Genomic DNA, 19,192 nt, shown 5'->3' with positions numbered 1-19,192 from the left:
TGCTGCACAGAGCCTGGACCTCAACCCCATCCAACACCTTTGGAATTAATTAGAAAACTGATTGTGAGCCGGACCTTCTCCTCGACATCAGTGTCTGACCTCACAAAGGCTCTTTTTGATGAATAGTTACAAATTCCCACAGACACACTCCAAAATCTTGTGGAAAGTCTTCCCAGAATAGTGGAGGCTGAATTATCCGCGGAAGGGCCCAACTTTATATTAACACTTATATTTTTAATGGGATGTCTCACAAGCTCATATAGGTGTGATGGTAAGATGTGCACATACTTTTGGTTCGATAGTGCAGCAGCATTTCCTAGAAGAATTCGTAGAATTAAGCAATTTCTACAGTTAACTGAGCATCCAATAGAAATGAGCTGAATAAACACAAGACACCAGCACCCCGCTCATCATTTAATATAAAACCGCTCATACACATAAAAATCCAATTTATGAGTCTTAGACGTTCCTGGCCTCAGAAGAACTTGGCAAGAGCTTCTGGCCAGACTTCATAGGTCTTCACCACCTAATTTTCACAATCATTCACTTGACTGGCTCAAAACCGAGACAAGGAGGGGTCTAGGGGAATGTCGCTTTTTCCTTTTTTTACTGCCGAACTGGGGAAGGGAAGTGGCAACCACATTACAAATACTTAAGGTGCCTTTACATGGTTAATTTCAAATGTATCACATTATTAAAGGGGACATTCACCAGGAAGGGTTCACATTAGGGTTTACTATGGCTTATCAAAGTCGAACTAGCAATTGCACCAACTCAATGACTTCCCCCCGTCAGAAAGTGTCAATCACGGAGGCCAGAAGTAATCCATGACTTCAACAGTTCACTTCCTGTCTCTTACCAGTCATGTGATCTTTCTCAGTTCTTCTGAATGGCTGTGCTCACAAATGGGAGGGGCATATGAGGTCAGCTACTTCCTGGCGTGCTGGCACTTTTAGAGGCCAGTGATGGCTTATTGAGTGTCTCATCAGTGATGGTCCAACCAACCTTCTCGAGAAACGAAAGCTTCCAAGTTACCCATTCCCCAAATAGAGTTGAAGTAACCAATAAAGGGAACCCCAGACTAAGCTCCATCTAATCGTCACTTGCTTTCTTCCCTTTAATCAAATATTTGAGTCTGGGGAGAGTTTTTCAATGATATGACAGACATTCAAGAAAAATATCTGCTCCCGTCCCATAATAACTACTTCATATCACATATATATGTGACAGATAACAACCGCTCCTCTTTAATAAGTTCCACACAGTAGGGTCAGTGGCCCTTTATAGATCTCACCCCCTCCCAATGGCTCATCAAGCCCTACATATTAATTTTCCTTCCACCGCTCTTCTCACCTGCCGGCCGCGTACACCTCTGCTGTGTCAAACAGATTGATCCCATGTTCGTATGCAACAGTCATGAGATTTTCTGCAACCTGGTAGAAAATAAAACAGGCAAGGTCAGCAACCTCAGCCATTGTTCTCCACTCCCTCCATATGCCTCACACCTGCCCTAGCCCCCTCCCAGTGCTGACCTATCTGTCTTTACTCATTACCTTGCTCTCCAGCTGCTTTTCTTACCTCATCTGAAATCTGAGATCCAAACGTTACCCAGGTACCTGCAGAGAGGAGGCGAGAGGGACGGTTACTGAACGCATGAGGCCAGTCACGTGCCGGACAACACAACCTATACAGGAAAGCTTACATGAAGTGGCACAGGGGCTTATGTCTCAGTCTGTATAGGGTGCAATATACTGATAAATATCCCACTGATGTGGTGTATCTGCATCACATCAGTGCCATATTTTCTAGCTCATTTTTCTTCCCTGATTCCCCACTAAACAACATCTGCTCCAGGTTTCTTCTTGAACTTGGTCATTTAAGTTGCAATCTCTGAAAAGGGGGACAAGAAGAGAAAATGTATAAAGGGCTCCCCCAGGGACGTAACTAGAGTGGGTACATAGGTTGCAGTTACAAACGAGCCCCAGTACCTCAGGGCAGGGTCGGACTGGCCCACCAGAGAACCGGAGGATCCTCCGCTGGGCCCAGGCTCTAAAACAATAATGGGCCTTAAATGTCCAGCAGAAGACAACCCCATTTGGAGCCAATCACTTGTCACTAGAGTCTATCACTTATGGGATTATTCACAAATTACCTAAGAGACCTTATTGATGATATGTCCTGTGTGCAAGAACATAAGAACAAGGACTATGATGAAATGAAAAGTAGACATGTACATGTTCTATATAGATGGAGGGTGGGCCCTCAGAATCATCTCTACTGGTGGGCCCAAGGAACCCCAATCCGACGCTGCTTCAGGGGGCCCAAAAAACCTATGCCACAAAAGGGGACGCAAGTGCTTTAAATAGCACAAAATAATTAGTTTGGGTCTGTTACAGAGTTTTCATTGGGGCCCAGAAGCTTCGAGTTATGCCTTTGTTTCTCCAGGATGCTATGAATAGGGAGTTCTGCCTTGTTACTGTACTCAAACTTTGGGCTTATTCAGGGGCGTAGCTAGGGACGGGCAGGCGGGGCATGTGCCCCGGGCGCAACTAGGTGGTAGGGAAGAGGGGGCGCCGAAGAGCAGCTGATCGCTGCTGATAGGCGCCCCGTATGTCACCTGCAGCAGCTTTAGGAAGAGCCAGGAAATTACGGCGTTCTGACTGGGGTCTGTGACGGCCAGGGAGTGGACCAGTCCAGTCACCTTACCTGTCACCTGACCTCACGTCAGTGACATGAGGTCAGATGACTCAGGTCAGGGGACAGGTCCACTCCCGTGCTGCAGCCTTCCAGCTCTGCCTCTACTCTGTGCTCTGCTGTTACACACGCTGAGAAGCAGAGAGGAAGCTCCGCCCACAGCCCGTCCTGACCTGTGATGCTGTCAGCAAGGAGACATGGTGAGTGTCTGTGTGTATATGTGTGTGTAGTGTGTATACAGTTTGTGTCTCTGTGTTTGTATGTGTATATGTTCTAGTGTGTGTGTGTGTGTGTGTGTGTGTTTGTGTGTCTCTTACATCTACTACATTATCTGTACTCAGAGAGTTATCACTGTGTTATCTGTGGTGTTACATAGGACTTCAGGTGACATAACTACATTATCTGTACTCAGAGAGTTATCACTGTGTTGTCTGTGGTGTTACATAGGACTTCAGGTGACATAACTACATTATGTGTACTCAGAGAATTATCACTGTGTTATCTGTGGTTTTACATAGGACTGCAGGCAACACTACTACATTATCTGTACTAAGAGAGTTATCACTGTGTTATCTGTAGTGTTACATAGGACTGCAGGTAACATCTGCTACATTATCTGTACTCAGAGAGTTATCACTGTGTTATCTGTGTTGTTATATAGGACTGCAGGTAACATCTACTACATTATCTGTGCTGTGTATATATGTGCCTGTGTGCGTATATATGGGTCTATTTGTGAATGTGTCTTTGTGTTTGTATATATGTGCCTTTTATGTATTTGCATATGTTCCTGTCTGTGTATTTATCTGCCGGTGTGTGTGCGTATATGTGTCTGTACGTCTATATATTTACCTGTATGTATATATTCCAGATGTGTGTATGTATATTTGCCTGTATGTCTAAATATCTGTCTTTATGTATGTACAGTATATATGTTCCAGCGTGTCCATATATGTGGTTAATTTTTGGTTTGTGTAGGGGGGGGGCGGCAATAGAGAGTCCCGCACAGGGCGCCATCCAAGCTAAGGCCGGCCCTGGCTGTCACCAATCCTAGTCAGAAGGAACTCCGCCGCTACCTGCGCCATATGACCTCCTCGGCTCCTCCGGTAAGTCACACCAGGCAGAGCGGAGAGTGGTAGCGGTAGGCTACCGCTCACCGGTCTGTTCACAGTGTGGCGCTAAGTACAAGGGGGGGAGTGTGGCGCTATTTACAAGGGGGGGGGAGTGTGGCGCTATTTAAAAGGGGGGGAATGTGGCACTATTTACAATGGGGGGGGGGAGTGTGGCGCTAATTCCAAAGGGGCAGCGGGCTGTGTGTGGCACTATTTATAAGGGGGCTGTGTGTGCGCTATCTACAAGAGAGGGGCTGTGTGTGGCACCATCTACAGGGGGCTGTGTGTGGCCTCTTTAATTTGTTTTTATGTTAATTACATTATAGAACTATATCGCTTGTAAAATGTAGAAATACTTTTATACTCGCGTTACATTTAAAAAATTGTGAAAAAAAATTACACGTCCTTGATTGGTAGGGAAAGTAAACATGGCGAGGGGGAAGGAGATGTCGGGAAATAAGTTGGGGGGGGGCGCTAATCTGAATCTTTGCCCCGGGTGCAGGAGAACCTAGCTACGCCTCTGGCATATTTACACGAACGTGCAATACGTCCGTGCAACGAGCGTGATTTTCACGCTGGTCGCACAGACCTATGTAAGTCTATGGGGCCGTGCAGACAGTCCGTGATTTTTGCGCAGCGTGAGTCCGTTGCGTAAAACTCACGACATGTCCTATATTTGTGCATTTTTCGCGCATCACGCACCCACTGAAGTCAATGGGTACGTGAAAATCACGCGCACCACACGGAAGCACTTCCATGCGAACAGCGTGATTCGCGCAACAGCTGTCAAACTGAATGTAAACAGAAAAGCACCACGTGCTTTTCTGTTTACAAACATCCAAACGGAGTGTCATAATGATGGCGGCTGCGAGAAAATCTTGCAGCCGCACATCCTATGTGATAACACACGGAGCTGTTAAGTGCCTTTTGCCCACGCAAAACGCCACGTTTTTTTGTGTGCGCAAAACGCACACGCTCATGTAAATCCGGCCTAACACTTGCCCCCTTCTGGTACCACAGCTGTGGCCCCTAAAACTTAAGCCAAACACTGAAAATTTGCAATTTTTCAGATTCTCAGATCAACAAATTTTACTATTTCAGACAATGGATGCTGAAAAATAGATCGTTATGGTGAAAATACATTCATAAAAAATAAGAAAAAGTTGTCAACCTGCAAGACGTTGATCTTTACCCCAGAGACTAAATTGTAACACCCGGGGCGGGTGACCTATGAATAGTGACACCGGGCAAGGACTGGCACTATATGAAGACTGTCGTACTGCAATTGTGGCTTTAACGTGTGGTTATAACTACTATGATAATCATAAATTCTTATTGACCATTTTTGAATGTTGATCAATCATATTTAATAAACCATTGTTCTTTGTTGATGGGGAGAGGGATCTGCTCTGCCGGGAATCTCATCAATCATCCATCGGGGGCTGCCGAGTCGCAATACTGCTGGACCATAAAATGCAGTAGTCAGCAAAACAGAAATCTTACAGCTCTATGTAGAAGGGTTGTTTTATTCTTAGGCGTCAATACTTTCCCGGGTGTAACATAAAATTGTGGACAGAGCGTTTATAGGAAAGTCGATGACCACTCGCGTACGTAAATACAAAGACCCCTGATGACCTGTCATCATATTATTTACAACAGTCATTATGTTTATATATTGCACCTCTGTGAAGGGTGTATGTACGGTCAATGTAAGACCAGAGGTTATGGTGGGCCCAGATCAAGTAAGGCTCATCCTCCTCCATCATGGGAGGTATGAATCAGCTCAAATTTCTTCCTCTCCACACCACAATGTTAGCAAACATGGGACAGAAACCGCCTTGAGGATCATACTGGGTGGCACCATTGTTCGAATAGTCATGTTTTGTTGATATATGTTGGAAAATCGCTATGAGAAAAGGCAAGGTTGTCCTTCACAGCTCAAACATCACCGATAACCTCTAAGAGATATTGCTGACCACCCAAGAATGGCAGATGTCTCACATGCCAACCAACAAATTAATCTATGGATATCAGGGTCATGTCATCTACTCCATGGAAAGACCTGCTGAGCTAGATGGTGCTTCATGAGTCTTCCTAGCAGTACTTAAAGCTCTGGAAAGCCATTTTACTTATGAAGAGAAGAGTGATTTAGATTTTGGAATATAAGACTGGATTGAATGCTTGATATTCTTAGGTGTAGGCTCACTACTTGCTAAGTCAAGAACAAATCTAGGTGCAGAACAAGGAAAAAGTGAATAAGTCCTAAGTGGCCCTTAGAGTGGGCACCACAACTTTAAAGGGTCCAAGTCACCACGACAGGCTCCTGTTGCATATGTATGATGCCCTATGAAGTAGAACTAGTGCCTGAGACTTCTCTGCTTTGGACAATCACTACTTGTTGGAAGGCTCCCTTGACAATAAGATAAGGGGCCTCCATTGATCAGCTGTAATCTGTGGGGAAACCTGGCAGTAAGTGCTACATTTTCCTGCAGCACCACCAGAGGGGGAATAAAGCATTACACAGTGTCCATTCATATCAATGGATTGTCTGTGTAATGCAGGACTGGACTGGTCCTCCTTCGATGAGAGATGTTCTTTGAAGACAATCTCCACTCTGGTCGAGAGATGAGGATCCTGAACATAGGACCCCCTCTATTATATCAGAATTTACTAATAGGGTGTATGAATATGGGTTTTCTAAGGCCCCATGCACACGACCGTAAAAACTCCCGTAATTACGGGCCGTAATTACGGGCCCATAGACTTCTATTGGCCACGGGTAACTCCCCGTATGCTTACGGGAAGGTGCCCGTGCCGTTGAAAAAGATAGAACATGTCCTATTTCAGGCCGTAATTACGGCACGGGCAGCCCATAGAAGTCTATGGGGCTCCCGTAATTACAGGTGGCTACGTGTGTGCACCCGTAATTACGGGAGCGTTGCTAGGCGACGTCAGTAAATAGTCACTGTCCAGGGTGCTAAAAGAGTTAAACGATCGGCAGTAACTGTTTTAGCACCCGTGACAGTGGCTACCGATCACAATATAGATAAAGCTGTAAAAAAAAAAAAGACGTTCATACTTACCCAGAACTCCCTGCTTCTTCCTCCAGTCCGGCCTCCTGGGATGACATTACAGCCCATGTGACCGCTGCAGCCAATCACAGGCCAATCACTGGCTGCAGCGGTCACATGGACTGCCGCGTCATCCAGGGAGGTCGGGCTGGAGGTCAAGAGAGGGACGCGTCACCAAGACAACGGCCAGGTAAGTATGAATGTCTTTTACTTTTATTACGGAAAGGGCTGTCCCTTCTCTTTATCCTGCACTGACAGAGAGAAGGGGCTGCCGATTACTGCAGTGTAATTTTGCAGCCAAAAACGTGCCCGTAAATACGGGTGGAATATGGGTGACACCGGACCCGTATTTACGGGCACGGGTCCGTTAATACTGGTGTAATACGGGTCGAATACGTGTGACCAAGGACCCGTATTTACGCCAGCATTTACGGGTGGACAAAAATACGGTCGTGTGCATGGGGCCTAAGCATGACAACCCCTTTAAGGATTTGACTACAGGAAACAATGTCCTGTGACCTCTTATAATTGATAGGCTGAAAGTGTAGGGCTGTATCTGTCAACCTGATTTCAAGCTGCATTATTGCTTACTTCGGTGGCTTTTTTTTATTGCCATCTTGCATTTTGTAGCTCATTGTTACTATGGAATCTGCAGCACAGCACAAAGGTTTATATTCATATCCAGTTTAATACATTATATATACATACACTTACCTAATCCTAGACATGAGACACGTAATCCAGACTTTCCTAGATTCCTGGTAAAAAAAGAGAAGATTTTTAATGTGTCGACAGTGTGCCAGGATAGATAGACATATATGAGATAGATAGATGGATAGATAGATAGATTTTGGGATTGGGTACATGATTCACTTGTCTGTTTTCTGTTGGCAGTTGGGGGTTGTGATAATAAATTCTCCTGTTAGATATCTATCGGCAGATTGTGGGCTGTAGTAGAAGAGCCTCCTGGGCTTATAAAGAAGCGGTGATGAATGTGAAATCCGTGCTGTAATATGGGAACACTATCGGTTACTATATTTGGGGACCCTTTTCCCCTCATTTCCAGGACCCTCTACAATAATGATCCCATTTCATTCCCCATGACTCGGTCTATTTATAATGTGATCTCTGTTTAATAGTTTTATTTAAATTAATTTACCCCATTAAAGATTCATTGACTGCAATTTACGTTATTTATTACTCCCTATCATAACTTAACCCTTCATTGTACGACGGTCCTGGGGACTCCTAGCTAAGAACTCATCGTCAGAAATCATAACCCGTCCTCACTTCAGACCATTAGGTTCTATGATTCTATGGTGTTGGAATGTCCATTAAAAGAACACTCCTGGCAAAGCTGATACTCTGCTGATGCCTAGGGTAGAGCCTGAGGGGGAGGAGCATGACACAGGAAATAAAAAAACATTAAATAGAGAATTGTGTCATGCCACGCCTCCTCAAGCATATCACAATATTGCTCGTAGTGTTCCTTTAAAGGGGCTGTCTACTTTATACAATCCAATTTCCATGGCCATATATGTGATTCCTGGATGCGCCGGGACCACCAGAGTGGGGGCATCTCTGTTCTGGCCCACAGAGTGGCATCCCGTGCTGAAGACCCCCATTTATGATGTTCATATGCTCTAATAGGGCTTATGGACAGGGGCTGTCATGGTGAGACAACCCCTTTAAATAAATCTCCACTCTCCAACCTCAGAATTCAACCTCAGCTAAGGTCAGACTTCACAACAATAATAAGGAGATCGGACAAAAATGGGATTTACAAGAGAAGTAAAGAGGACACCAATGCTACCTAAGAGTACCACGTATGAAGAAAAGACATCAAATCTGTCCAAATGGCCTGAGGAACCTCCAGATGTATGAACAGGAGAAGATGTCTTAGGACAACCAAGGCCCCTTACCTCTGGAATAAATAATCTACGTTACAGGTCATACCGTCAATCATAATGATGGTGTTGGGAGGCTTTGTTGCCTCAACACCTGGACAGGAGAAATGAAAGTTATCGCCTTCTCTCCAGACTCCTGGAAGGAGACATCTGACTTTTATTGCTGCATTACTTGATAGATTCGCCATTCAGGAGCCTTATGGACATAGGTGACAAACCATATATCACATGTGATGGCTGCCACTTCCTGTTATCACCTTCAAAAGACACAGCGAAGGAAGGAATCGGGACCACGGCCAACACCTCCTACTGATGGAGGTGTTCTCCAGTAACAGAAAAGCCCCCAACACTCAAAATTATATCTCTACATAACCTCATACACATCCATATAACCAGCAAAGCGCAAAATAACCCCATATCTTCATATAACCCATATATCTCCATATAACCACAAATATATAACCAATACTTTCATGTACCAGTATAACATACATCCTTATAATCCGTATATCACCATATAACCAGTACACCTCCATATAAACTCACATACATCCATATATCCAGTATATCTCCATATAACCTCACACACCTCCATATAACCAGTATACCTCCATATAACCTCACACACTTCCTTATAATTCATATATCACCATATATCCAGTACACTTCCATATAACCGTACACACCTTCATATATCCAGTACACCTCCATATAACCTCATACACCTCCATATATCCAGTACACCTCCATATAACCAGTATACCTCCATATAACCTCATACACCTCCATATATCCAGTATACCTCCATATAACCTCATACACCTCCATATATCCAGTATACCTCCATGTAACCTCACACACCTCCATATAACCAGTATATCTCCATATAACCAGAATACCTCCATATAACCTCATCTACCTCCATATATCCATGTAACCTCACACACCTCCATATAACCAGTATACCTCCATGTAACCTCACACACTTCCATATAACCAGTATACCTCCATGTAACCTCACACACCTCCATATAACCAGAATACCTCCATGTAACCTCACACACCTTCATATAACCAGTATACCTCCATGTAACCTCACACACTTCCATATAACCAGTATACCTCCATGTAACCTCACACACCACCATATAACCAGTATACCTCCATGTAACCTCACACACCTCCATATAACCAGTATACCTCCATGTAACCTCACACACCTTCATATAACCAGTATACCTCCATGTAACCTCACACACTTCCATATAACCAGTATACCTCCATGTAACCTCACACACCTCCATATAACCAGTATACCTCCATGTAACCTCACACACCTTCATATAACCAGTATACCTCCATGTAACCTCACACACCTCCATATAACCAGAATACCTACATATAACCTCATCCACCTCCATATATCCATGTAACCTCACACACCTCCATATAACCAGTATACCTCCATGTAACCTCACACACTTCCATATAACCAGTATACCTCCATGTAACCTCACACACCTCCATATAACCAGTATACCTCCATGTAACCTCACACACCTCCATATAACCAGAATACCTACATATAACCTCATCCACCTCCATATATCCATGTAACCTCACACACCTCCATATAACCAGTATACCTCCATGTAACCTCACACACTTCCATATAACCAGTATACCTCCATGTAACCTCACACACCTCCATATAACCAGTATACCTCCATGTAACCTCACACACCTTCATATAACCAGTATACCTCCATGTAACCTCACACACCACCATATAACCAGTATACCTCCATGTAACCTCACACACCTTCATATAACCAGTATACCTCCATGTGACCTCACACACCTCCATATAACCAGAATACCTACATATAACCTCATCCACCTCCATATATCCATGTAACCTCACACACCTCCATATAACCAGTATACCTCCATGTAACCTCACACACCTCCATATAACCAGTATACCTCCATGTAACCTCACACACTTCCATATAACCAGTATACCTCCATGTAACCTCACACACCTCCATATAACCAGTATACCTCCATGTAACCTCACACACCTTCATATAACCAGTATACCTCCATGTAACCTCACACACCTCCATATAACCAGAATACCTACATATAACCTCATCCACCTCCATATATCCATGTAACCTCACACACCTCCATATAACCAGTATACCTCCATGTAACCTCACACACCTCCATATAACCAGTATACCTCCATGTAACCTCACACACCTTCATATAACCAGTATACCTCCATGTAACCTCACACACCACCATATAACCAGTATACCTTCATGTAACCTCACACACTTCCATATAACCAGTATACCTCCATGTAACCTCACACATCTCCATATAACCAGTATACCTCCATGTAACCTCACACACCACCATATAACCAGTATACCTCCATGTAACCTCACACACCTCCATATAACCAGTATACCTCCATGTAACCTCACACACTTCCATATAACCAGTATACCTCCATGTAACCTCATACTTCCATATAACCAGTATACCTCCATGTAACCTCACACACCTCCATATAACGAGTATACCTCCATGTAACCTCACACACCACCATATAACCAGTATACCTCCATGTAACCTCACACACCTCCATATAACCAGTATACCTCCATGTAACCTCACACACCTTCATATAACCAGTATACCTCCATGTAACCTCACACACCACCATATAACCAGTATACCTCCATGTAACCTCACACACCTCCATATAACCAGTATACCTCCATGTAACCTCACACACCACCATATAACCAGTATACCTCCATGTAACCTCACACACCTCCATATAACCAGAATACCTCCATATAACCTCACACACCTCCATATAACCAGTATACCTCCATGTAACCTCACACATCTCCATATAACCAGTATACCTCCATGTAACCTCACACACCACCATATAACCAGTATACCTCCATGTAACCTCACACACCTCCATATAACCAGTATACCTCCATGTAACCTCACACACCTCCATATAACCAGAATACCTCCATATAACCTCACACACCTCCATATAACCAGTATACCTCCATGTAACCTCACACATCTCCATATAACCAGTATACCTCCATGTAACCTCACACACCTCCATATAACGAGTATACCTCCATGTAACCTCACACACCTCCATATAACCAGAATACCTCCATATAACCACACATACTTCAATATAACCAATTCACTTCCATATAACCACAAATACCTCCATATAACCAGTATGCCTCCATATAACCTCACATACCTCCATATGACCAGTATACTTCAGGTTTGTACATTAAGCTCAGGCTCCAATAAATTTTATCCCCTCCGCCCTCTCCATTGCAATCTAGTAAGTGCAGTGATTTGGCACAACTCTTGTCTGTTTTTTCAAAAATATTAGGGTTTTGGCTCGATTACAAAAATTGTCTGTGGCTGCGGGGCTCCCAGAGGTCAGTACATGTTACTGTGGGCCCCCAGAGGTCAGTGAGTGGGACTGCAGGGTCCCCAGAGGTCAGTGTGTGTGGGTGCAGGGTCCTTAGAGGTCAGTGAGAGTGGCTGTAGGGTCGCCAGAGGTCAGTGAGTATGACTGCGGGGTCCCCAGAGGTCAGTGAGTGTAGCTACGGGGTCCCCAGAGGTCAGTGAGTGTATCTACGGGGTCCCCAGAGGTCAGTGAGTGTGACTGTGGAGTCCCCAGAGGTCTGTAAGTGTGGCTGCGGGGTCTCCAGAGGTCAGTAAGTGTGGCTGTGAGGTCCCCAGAGGTAAGTAAGTGTTGGCTACAGTGCTCCCAGAGGTCAGTAAGTGTGACAGTGGGGCCCCCAGAGGTCAGTAAATGTGGCTGTGGTCCCCCCAGAGTTCAGTAAGTGTGGCTGTGGGCCCCCAGAGGTCAGTAAATGTGGCTGTGGTCCCCCCAGAGTTCAGTAAGTGTGGCTGTGGGCCCCCCTAGAGGTCAGTAAGTGTGGCTGCAGGTTAACCAGAGGCCAGTAAGTGTGGCTGTGGGGTAACCAGAGGTCAGTAAGCGTGGCTATGGGGTAACCAGAGGTCAGTAAGTGTGGCTGTGGGGTAACCAGAGGTCAGTAAGTGTGGCTGTGGGGTAACCAGAGGTCAGTAAGCGTGGCTATGGGGTAACCAGAGGTCAGTAAGTGTGGCTGTGGGGTAACCAGAGGTCAGTAAGTGTGGCTGTGGGGTAACCAGAGGTCAGTAAGTGTGGCTGCTGAGCATCCCCCCCCCCCCAAGCTCAGTTATCTACAGTTACTTAATTAAAAAGGGTTATCTAATGTAAAAAAAAAAGACTAATGTCCATAGAGCAGTGCCCACACCTAAGTGCCACCTAGAAATTGTACTTGCATAGTAATATAGTTGTGCCCACTTAGTAATTCTGCCCACATACCAGTTATACCCACCTAGCAAATTGTGCCAACATAATAATTAAATTATAGTTTTTCTTTTATAGATCTGCATGCCTCTACAACTAAGATGTATCTCAGCAGTATACAGGTGTATCTAAACAGTATACAGATGTATCTCAGCAGTATAAAGGCATATCTCAGCAGTATAAAGGCATATCTCAGCAGTATAAAGGCATATCTCAGCAGTACACAGGTGTATCTTAGCAGTACAAAAATGTATCTCAGCAGTACACAGGAGTATCTCAGCAGTACACAGGTGTATCTTAGCAGTAAACAGGTGTATCTCAGCAGTATACAGGTGTATCTCAGATGTACAAAAATTAATCTCAGCGGTAAACAGGTGTATCTAAGCAGTATATAGATGTATCTCAGAAGCATTCAGGCATTTCTCATTGGCATACAGGTGTATCTCAGCAGTACACAGGTGTATCTCAGCAGTAAACAGGAGTATCTCAGCAATAAACAGGAGTATCTCAGCAGTATACATGTGTATCAGCAGGATACAGGAGTATCTCAGCAGTATACAGGAGTATCTCAGCAGTATACAGGTGTATCTCAACAGGATACAGGCATATCTCAGCAGTATATAGGTGTATCTCAGCAGTATACAGGAGTATCTCAGCTGTATATAGGTGTATCTCAGCAGTATACAGGTGTATCTCAGCAGTACAAAAATAAATCTCACCAGTAAACAGGTGTATCTAAGCAGTATATAGATGTATCTCAGAAGCATTCAGGCATTTCTCATTGGCATACAAGTGTGTCTCAACAGTACACAGGTGTATCTCAGCAGTATACAACAGTATCTTAGCAGTATACAGGTGTATCTCAGCAGTAAACAGGAGTATCTCATCAATAAACAGGAGTATCTCAGCAGTATACAGGTGCATCTTAGCTAGCTTAGGTGTATCTCAGGAATAGCACAAGTGTATTTTAGGACTTACTCAGATGTATTTTAGGATTAACTCAGATGTATGTGAGAAGAAGCTCAGCTGCATCTTAGGAGTAGCTGAAATGTATCTCAGATGTGGTGTAGTATATCTTAGGACCAACTCAGGTGTATGTCAGGACTAAATCGGGTGTATGTCAGGACTAAATCGGGTGTATGTCAAGAGAAACTTAGGAACAGCTCAGAAATAGATCAAATGTATCTCAGCAGTAGTTTAGTGTATCTTAGGACTAACCCAGGTATATCTGAGGAATAACTCAGATGTATCTAAGGAATAGCTCAGGTTTTTCTCAGCAGTAGTTTGGTGTATCTCAGGACTAGATAAGGGGTATCTTAGATCTAGCTCAGGTGTCTCAGGACTAACTCGACAGTATATCAGAAATATCTCAGGTGTATGTCAGGTCAAATTCAGGTGTAGCTCAGGAATGTCTTAGGCCTGGCTCAGGTATTAGATAGATAGATAGATAGATAGATAGATAGATAGATAGATAGATAGATAGATAGATAGATAGATAGATAGATAGATAGATAGATAGATAGAATTGTTTTCTCTGTGATAGTCCTCATGGATCATCAGTTCCTCTTACCTGTATTTCATGCCGGTAGATTTACCAGTAGACTCGCGCAGGATTTTTGAGAGAAGGGGGAGCACCTGAGTATGGTGTTTTGTCACCATTGGGGGTGTGCGCTGTTTTGTCTGCCCCCCATTTCCCCCATTTTGCCCACCAGAAGGGCGATTGGGGCAAAGACGGTCCTCACTAGTCCTACTTCTTAATGTCTGCTCTGTGCAAGCAAAAGAAACTTGCATATTGAGAGCAGGAGAGGTGGAAGATTAGATGAAGTAAGGGGCTTCGGGGACACCAGTCAAGGGAAGGGGCTGGGAGGGGGGGGGTGGAGATGCAGGAAAGAAAGCCGAAGGGACAATGATGGGGAACTGGCAGAAGACCAGCAGGAGGATGAGGAAGGACCACACAGAGGAGGATGCTGAGGGGGGAGATGTGTTTGGATACAGGAGAGGTATGAAGATAGTGAGACAGAGGGGGATGGAGAGACAAGGGAGGCTGATGAGGGGGAAGGGACAAGTCGAAGATGAAAAAGTGAGTGGTCCAGCAGGAGATATGGAGAGGGTCAGGATGCTGCGTGGGTCTGGGCAGAGAGGAGAGTGGTATGAAGACCAGGGGGGCAGATCAATGTGGGGCTGATGACTACAGAGGACTTAGGGGGATGATGGAAGTGTGGAGACGATGCCCTGTGTGCGGTGGTGGGACAGCTCTGCAGTTATCCAGTGGGCACCCCACATCCCTCCCCGCTCCTCTTTCTCTCGCATCCCTCTCTGCACTGATGCAGCTACTAGGAGCTCCTCCTCCTCCCGATTCCACTCACATGCTGGATGCATAGACTTTATGTACACAATCCCACATAGTGCTAATGAGGTATACACCAACCTGGCCCGGCTGGAAATGGGATTAGGGGGAAGGAAGGGTGAAGGAGGCGATGTTCTGCAACCTCTAGTCAATGGCAGTGTGTAAACATCTGCAGGACTATGACAAAAGAGAAGACTAGGACTCTGCGGTGCTGGGGGTATAGTGATGCTCTGCAGGGCAATGGCAAAATAAAATAGAACCGAGTAAGTGAGTTTGTTAAGTCTCTGATGCTCTGCAGGTACCAGGCTGAGGAGGTGGTAAAGACACAAGGTTAGGGGTATATAGACCATTATGCCCTTAAAGAACCAAGTAAGCAAGATTGTTAAGACTCTGATGCTCTGCAGGTACCGGGCTGAGGAGGTGGTAAAGACACCAGGTTAGGGGTATATTGACCGTTATGCCCTTCAAGAACCGAGTAAGTGAGATTGTTAAGACTCTGATGCTCTGCAGGTACCAGGCTGAGGAGGTGGTAAGACACATCGTAAGTGGGTATAGACAGTTAAGCCCTTCAAGAACCCTTTTAAGGGGGATTGTATCTTCTCCTCGGCCGGGTACCTTTATAGCATTGGAGTCTTAACACTCTCCCTTACTTGGTTGTTGCAGGGCATAACTGTCTATAACCCCCTTTCCTGGTGTCTTAACTTCTCCTCGGCCTGGTACCTTCATAGCATTGGAGTTTTAAGACACCAGGTAAGGGGCGTTTAGACAGTTATGCCCTGCAAGGACCACGTAAGGGAGGGTGTGGAGACTTTAGTGTTCTGCAGGTACCAGGACTAGCAGGTGGTAAGAGCAGGTAAGGGGGGTATAGGCAGTTATGCCCTGCAAGAACCAAGTAAGGGGGATTGTTAACTTCTTCTCGGCCTGGTACCTTCATAGCTTTGGATTCTTAACACTCTCCCTTACTTGGTTGTTTCAGGGTTATAACTGTCTAAACGCCCCTGTCTTAACTTCTCCTCGGCCTGGTACCTTCATATCATTGGAGTTTTACGGCACCAGGTAAGGGGGTATAGACAGTTATGCCCTGCAAGACCCACGTAAGGAAGGGTGTTAAAGTCTTTGATACTCTGTAGAGATTAAGCTGAGGAGGTGCCACCTTGATATCAGGTTAAGGGGTATCAGCACTTATGGACACCGGTGAAGGAGGTGTCAAGACATTAGTGCTCTGCAGTTTACTATGTGAATGCTGTGAAGGTCACAGATGGGAAGAGTATTAATTGGAGTATTCTTCAAGTTTTAAAACACTGATGGCATTACCCTTAAGGCCCCAGTTCTAGTTTAATACTCTGTTCCAGGTATGGGAAGTGGGAAAGAATTACTCTACAGATATCATGCAATACTAGGTAATGTCGGTATTAATATTGATGCCCCACAGGAATTATCTGGGGCAGGTATTAATACCCTGATACCTTGTCTTATCACTGACATGTTAGGACACATATCAGGAGTATGAACACCACTGCCTTGCAGGTTCTAGTTAAGACATTGATGATCTTCAGGTGCCAGATTACGGGGTGTTTCACTGCCTCCTTGTAGGGTCCAGTAAGGAGATGTTCGGTCACAGATGATTTACAGGTCAGAACATGGCGTGGTTTTTAAATGCTAATACTCTTTACCTAACAAGTTGTTGCATTTGTCAGATGGGGAAGCAGTTCAAAAATAATGCTGTGAAGATCTGGGAAATGTTTAGACAATGCAGTTCTGTAGGTTCTAGGTGCGCTGCTTTGCAGGTACCAGGTTTGTGAGGTGTTGATACTCTGCAAGCACCAGGTTAGTGAGGTGTTGATGCTCTGCAAGTACCAGATTAGTGAGATATTGATACTCTGCAGGTACTAGGTTAGTAAGATGTTGATACTCTGCAGGTACCAGCTTATTGAGGTGTTGAAACTCTGCAGGTACTAGGTTAGTAATTTGTTAATACTCTGCTGGTACCATATTAGTAAGGTGTTGATACTCTGCAGGTACCATGTTAGTGAGGTGTTGAAACTCTGCAGGTGCCAGGTTAGTAATTTGTTGATACTCTGCTGTTACCATGTTAGTGTGGTGTTAAAACTCTGCAGGTACTAGGTTAGTGAGGTGTTGATACTCTGCAGGTACTAGGTTAGTGAGGTGTTGATACTCTGCAGGTACTAGGTTAGTGAGGTGTTGATACTTTGCAGGTACTAGGTTAGTGAGGTGTTTATACTCTGCAGGTACCATGTTAGTGAGGTGTTGATACTCTGCAAGCACTATGTTAGTGAGGTGTTGACACTCTGAAGGTACCATGTTAGTGAGGTGTTGATACTCTGCATGTACTACGTTAGTGAGGTGTTGATACTCTACAGGTACTAGTTTAGTGACGTGTTGATTCTCTGCAGGTATCATGTTAGTGAGGTGTTGATACTCTGCAGGTACAATGTTAGTGAGGTGCTGATAGTCTGCAGATACCCGGTAGGTGATGTGTTTATACTCTGTAGGTATCAGGTTAGTAATGTGTTGATACTCTGCTGGTACCAGGTTAGTGATGTGTTGATACTCTGCAGGTACCATGTTAGTGATGTGTTGATACTCTGCAGGTACCAGGTTAGTGACGTTTTGATACTCTGCAGGTGCAACATTGATAACATGTGGATGTTGCGTAGGTACCAGATTAGGGAAACTTTCATGGGGATGCTAAACAGATTTTCAGAAACAATGGATTCAGATAATGTATTGTGTCTATGAGACGTACGGCGCCTACATTTATAGACTGCACTCCTACTATTACTGGTGCAACTACATAAAAAGTGCCACACCGAGGACTGATAATGCTTTAAAAGGTCACAAGACACAAGATGATGCTCTACAGACTCACCATGTGAGATGTCGGTATAAAATTCTGTGAAAGTCTGTCAGAATCATGTAGAAAATCCACTAGAGGATTGTACCGATTGGGAGGTCAGAGATGCTAGACTGGACATCCTGGCCAATTACGATACAGGTCCCTGGCAGAAGATTATACTGTCCATCCAAAAAAATCTTGGACCTGAAGGAAATTATAGTAAAGCGCCTGCAGAGTCAGCTCATTTTTACAAACCATAGTCAGAGCCAGAGACTGGATAATTACAGAGGGACAAGGGTTAAATACGCAGGAGGCATAGTAACTTGCGAAAGTTTGTTGTAGGAGAGACATGGAGGAGGTGGGGGGACATGCTGGAGAGTGAGCGAGATGGATGTGAGAGGAGATTTAATGCAGCACACAGAGAACTGCAGCATAAAGCACCACCACACTGACAATCCTGACTCAGCATGTTGTGACGCAGGTCCAAAGAAAGAGGCAGAAAAAGAGACCCAACCAGAGAGAGAGGGAGTGAGACAGCACCAACCAGGGAGAGAAAGTGAGACAGATCCAGCTACAGAGACAGGGAGTGAGATAAATCCAACCAAAGAGACAGGGAGTGAGACAGATCCAACCGAAGAGACAGGGAGTGAGACAGATCCAACCAGAGAGAGAAAGTGAGACAGATCCAGCTACAGAGACAGGGAGTGAGACAGATCCAACCGAAGAGACAGGGAGTGAGACAGATCCAACTTAAGAGACAGGGAGTGAGACAGAT

General features: G+C 44.7%; 1 protein-coding gene across 1 annotated transcript in view; it reads right to left on the bottom strand.

Moving 5' to 3' along the window:
• The window catches only part of LOC142750268 (voltage-gated potassium channel subunit beta-3), a 47,963-nt gene extending 32,410 nt beyond the window's left edge, over window positions 1-15,553 (bottom strand). Inside the window, exons 1-4 of the mRNA XM_075859241.1 lie at window positions 14,784-15,553; window positions 7,592-7,635; window positions 1,579-1,616; window positions 1,354-1,433 (exon numbers count right to left, since the gene is read on the bottom strand). Coding sequence (XP_075715356.1) covers window positions 1,354-1,433; window positions 1,579-1,616; window positions 7,592-7,635; window positions 14,784-15,004 — 383 coding nt within the window. The 5' untranslated portion in view covers window positions 15,005-15,553. The remainder of the gene's footprint in view (window positions 1-1,353; window positions 1,434-1,578; window positions 1,617-7,591; window positions 7,636-14,783) is intronic.
• Window positions 15,554-19,192: the final 3,639 nt, after the last annotated feature.

The sequence above is a fragment of the Rhinoderma darwinii genome, chromosome 3 (genome assembly GCF_050947455.1).
Source record: "Rhinoderma darwinii isolate aRhiDar2 chromosome 3, aRhiDar2.hap1, whole genome shotgun sequence".
Lineage (NCBI taxonomy): Eukaryota > Metazoa > Chordata > Amphibia > Anura > Rhinodermatidae > Rhinoderma > Rhinoderma darwinii.
The sequence above is the reverse complement of the archived record's forward strand: the minus strand, read 5'-3'. Positions and strand labels throughout refer to the sequence as shown.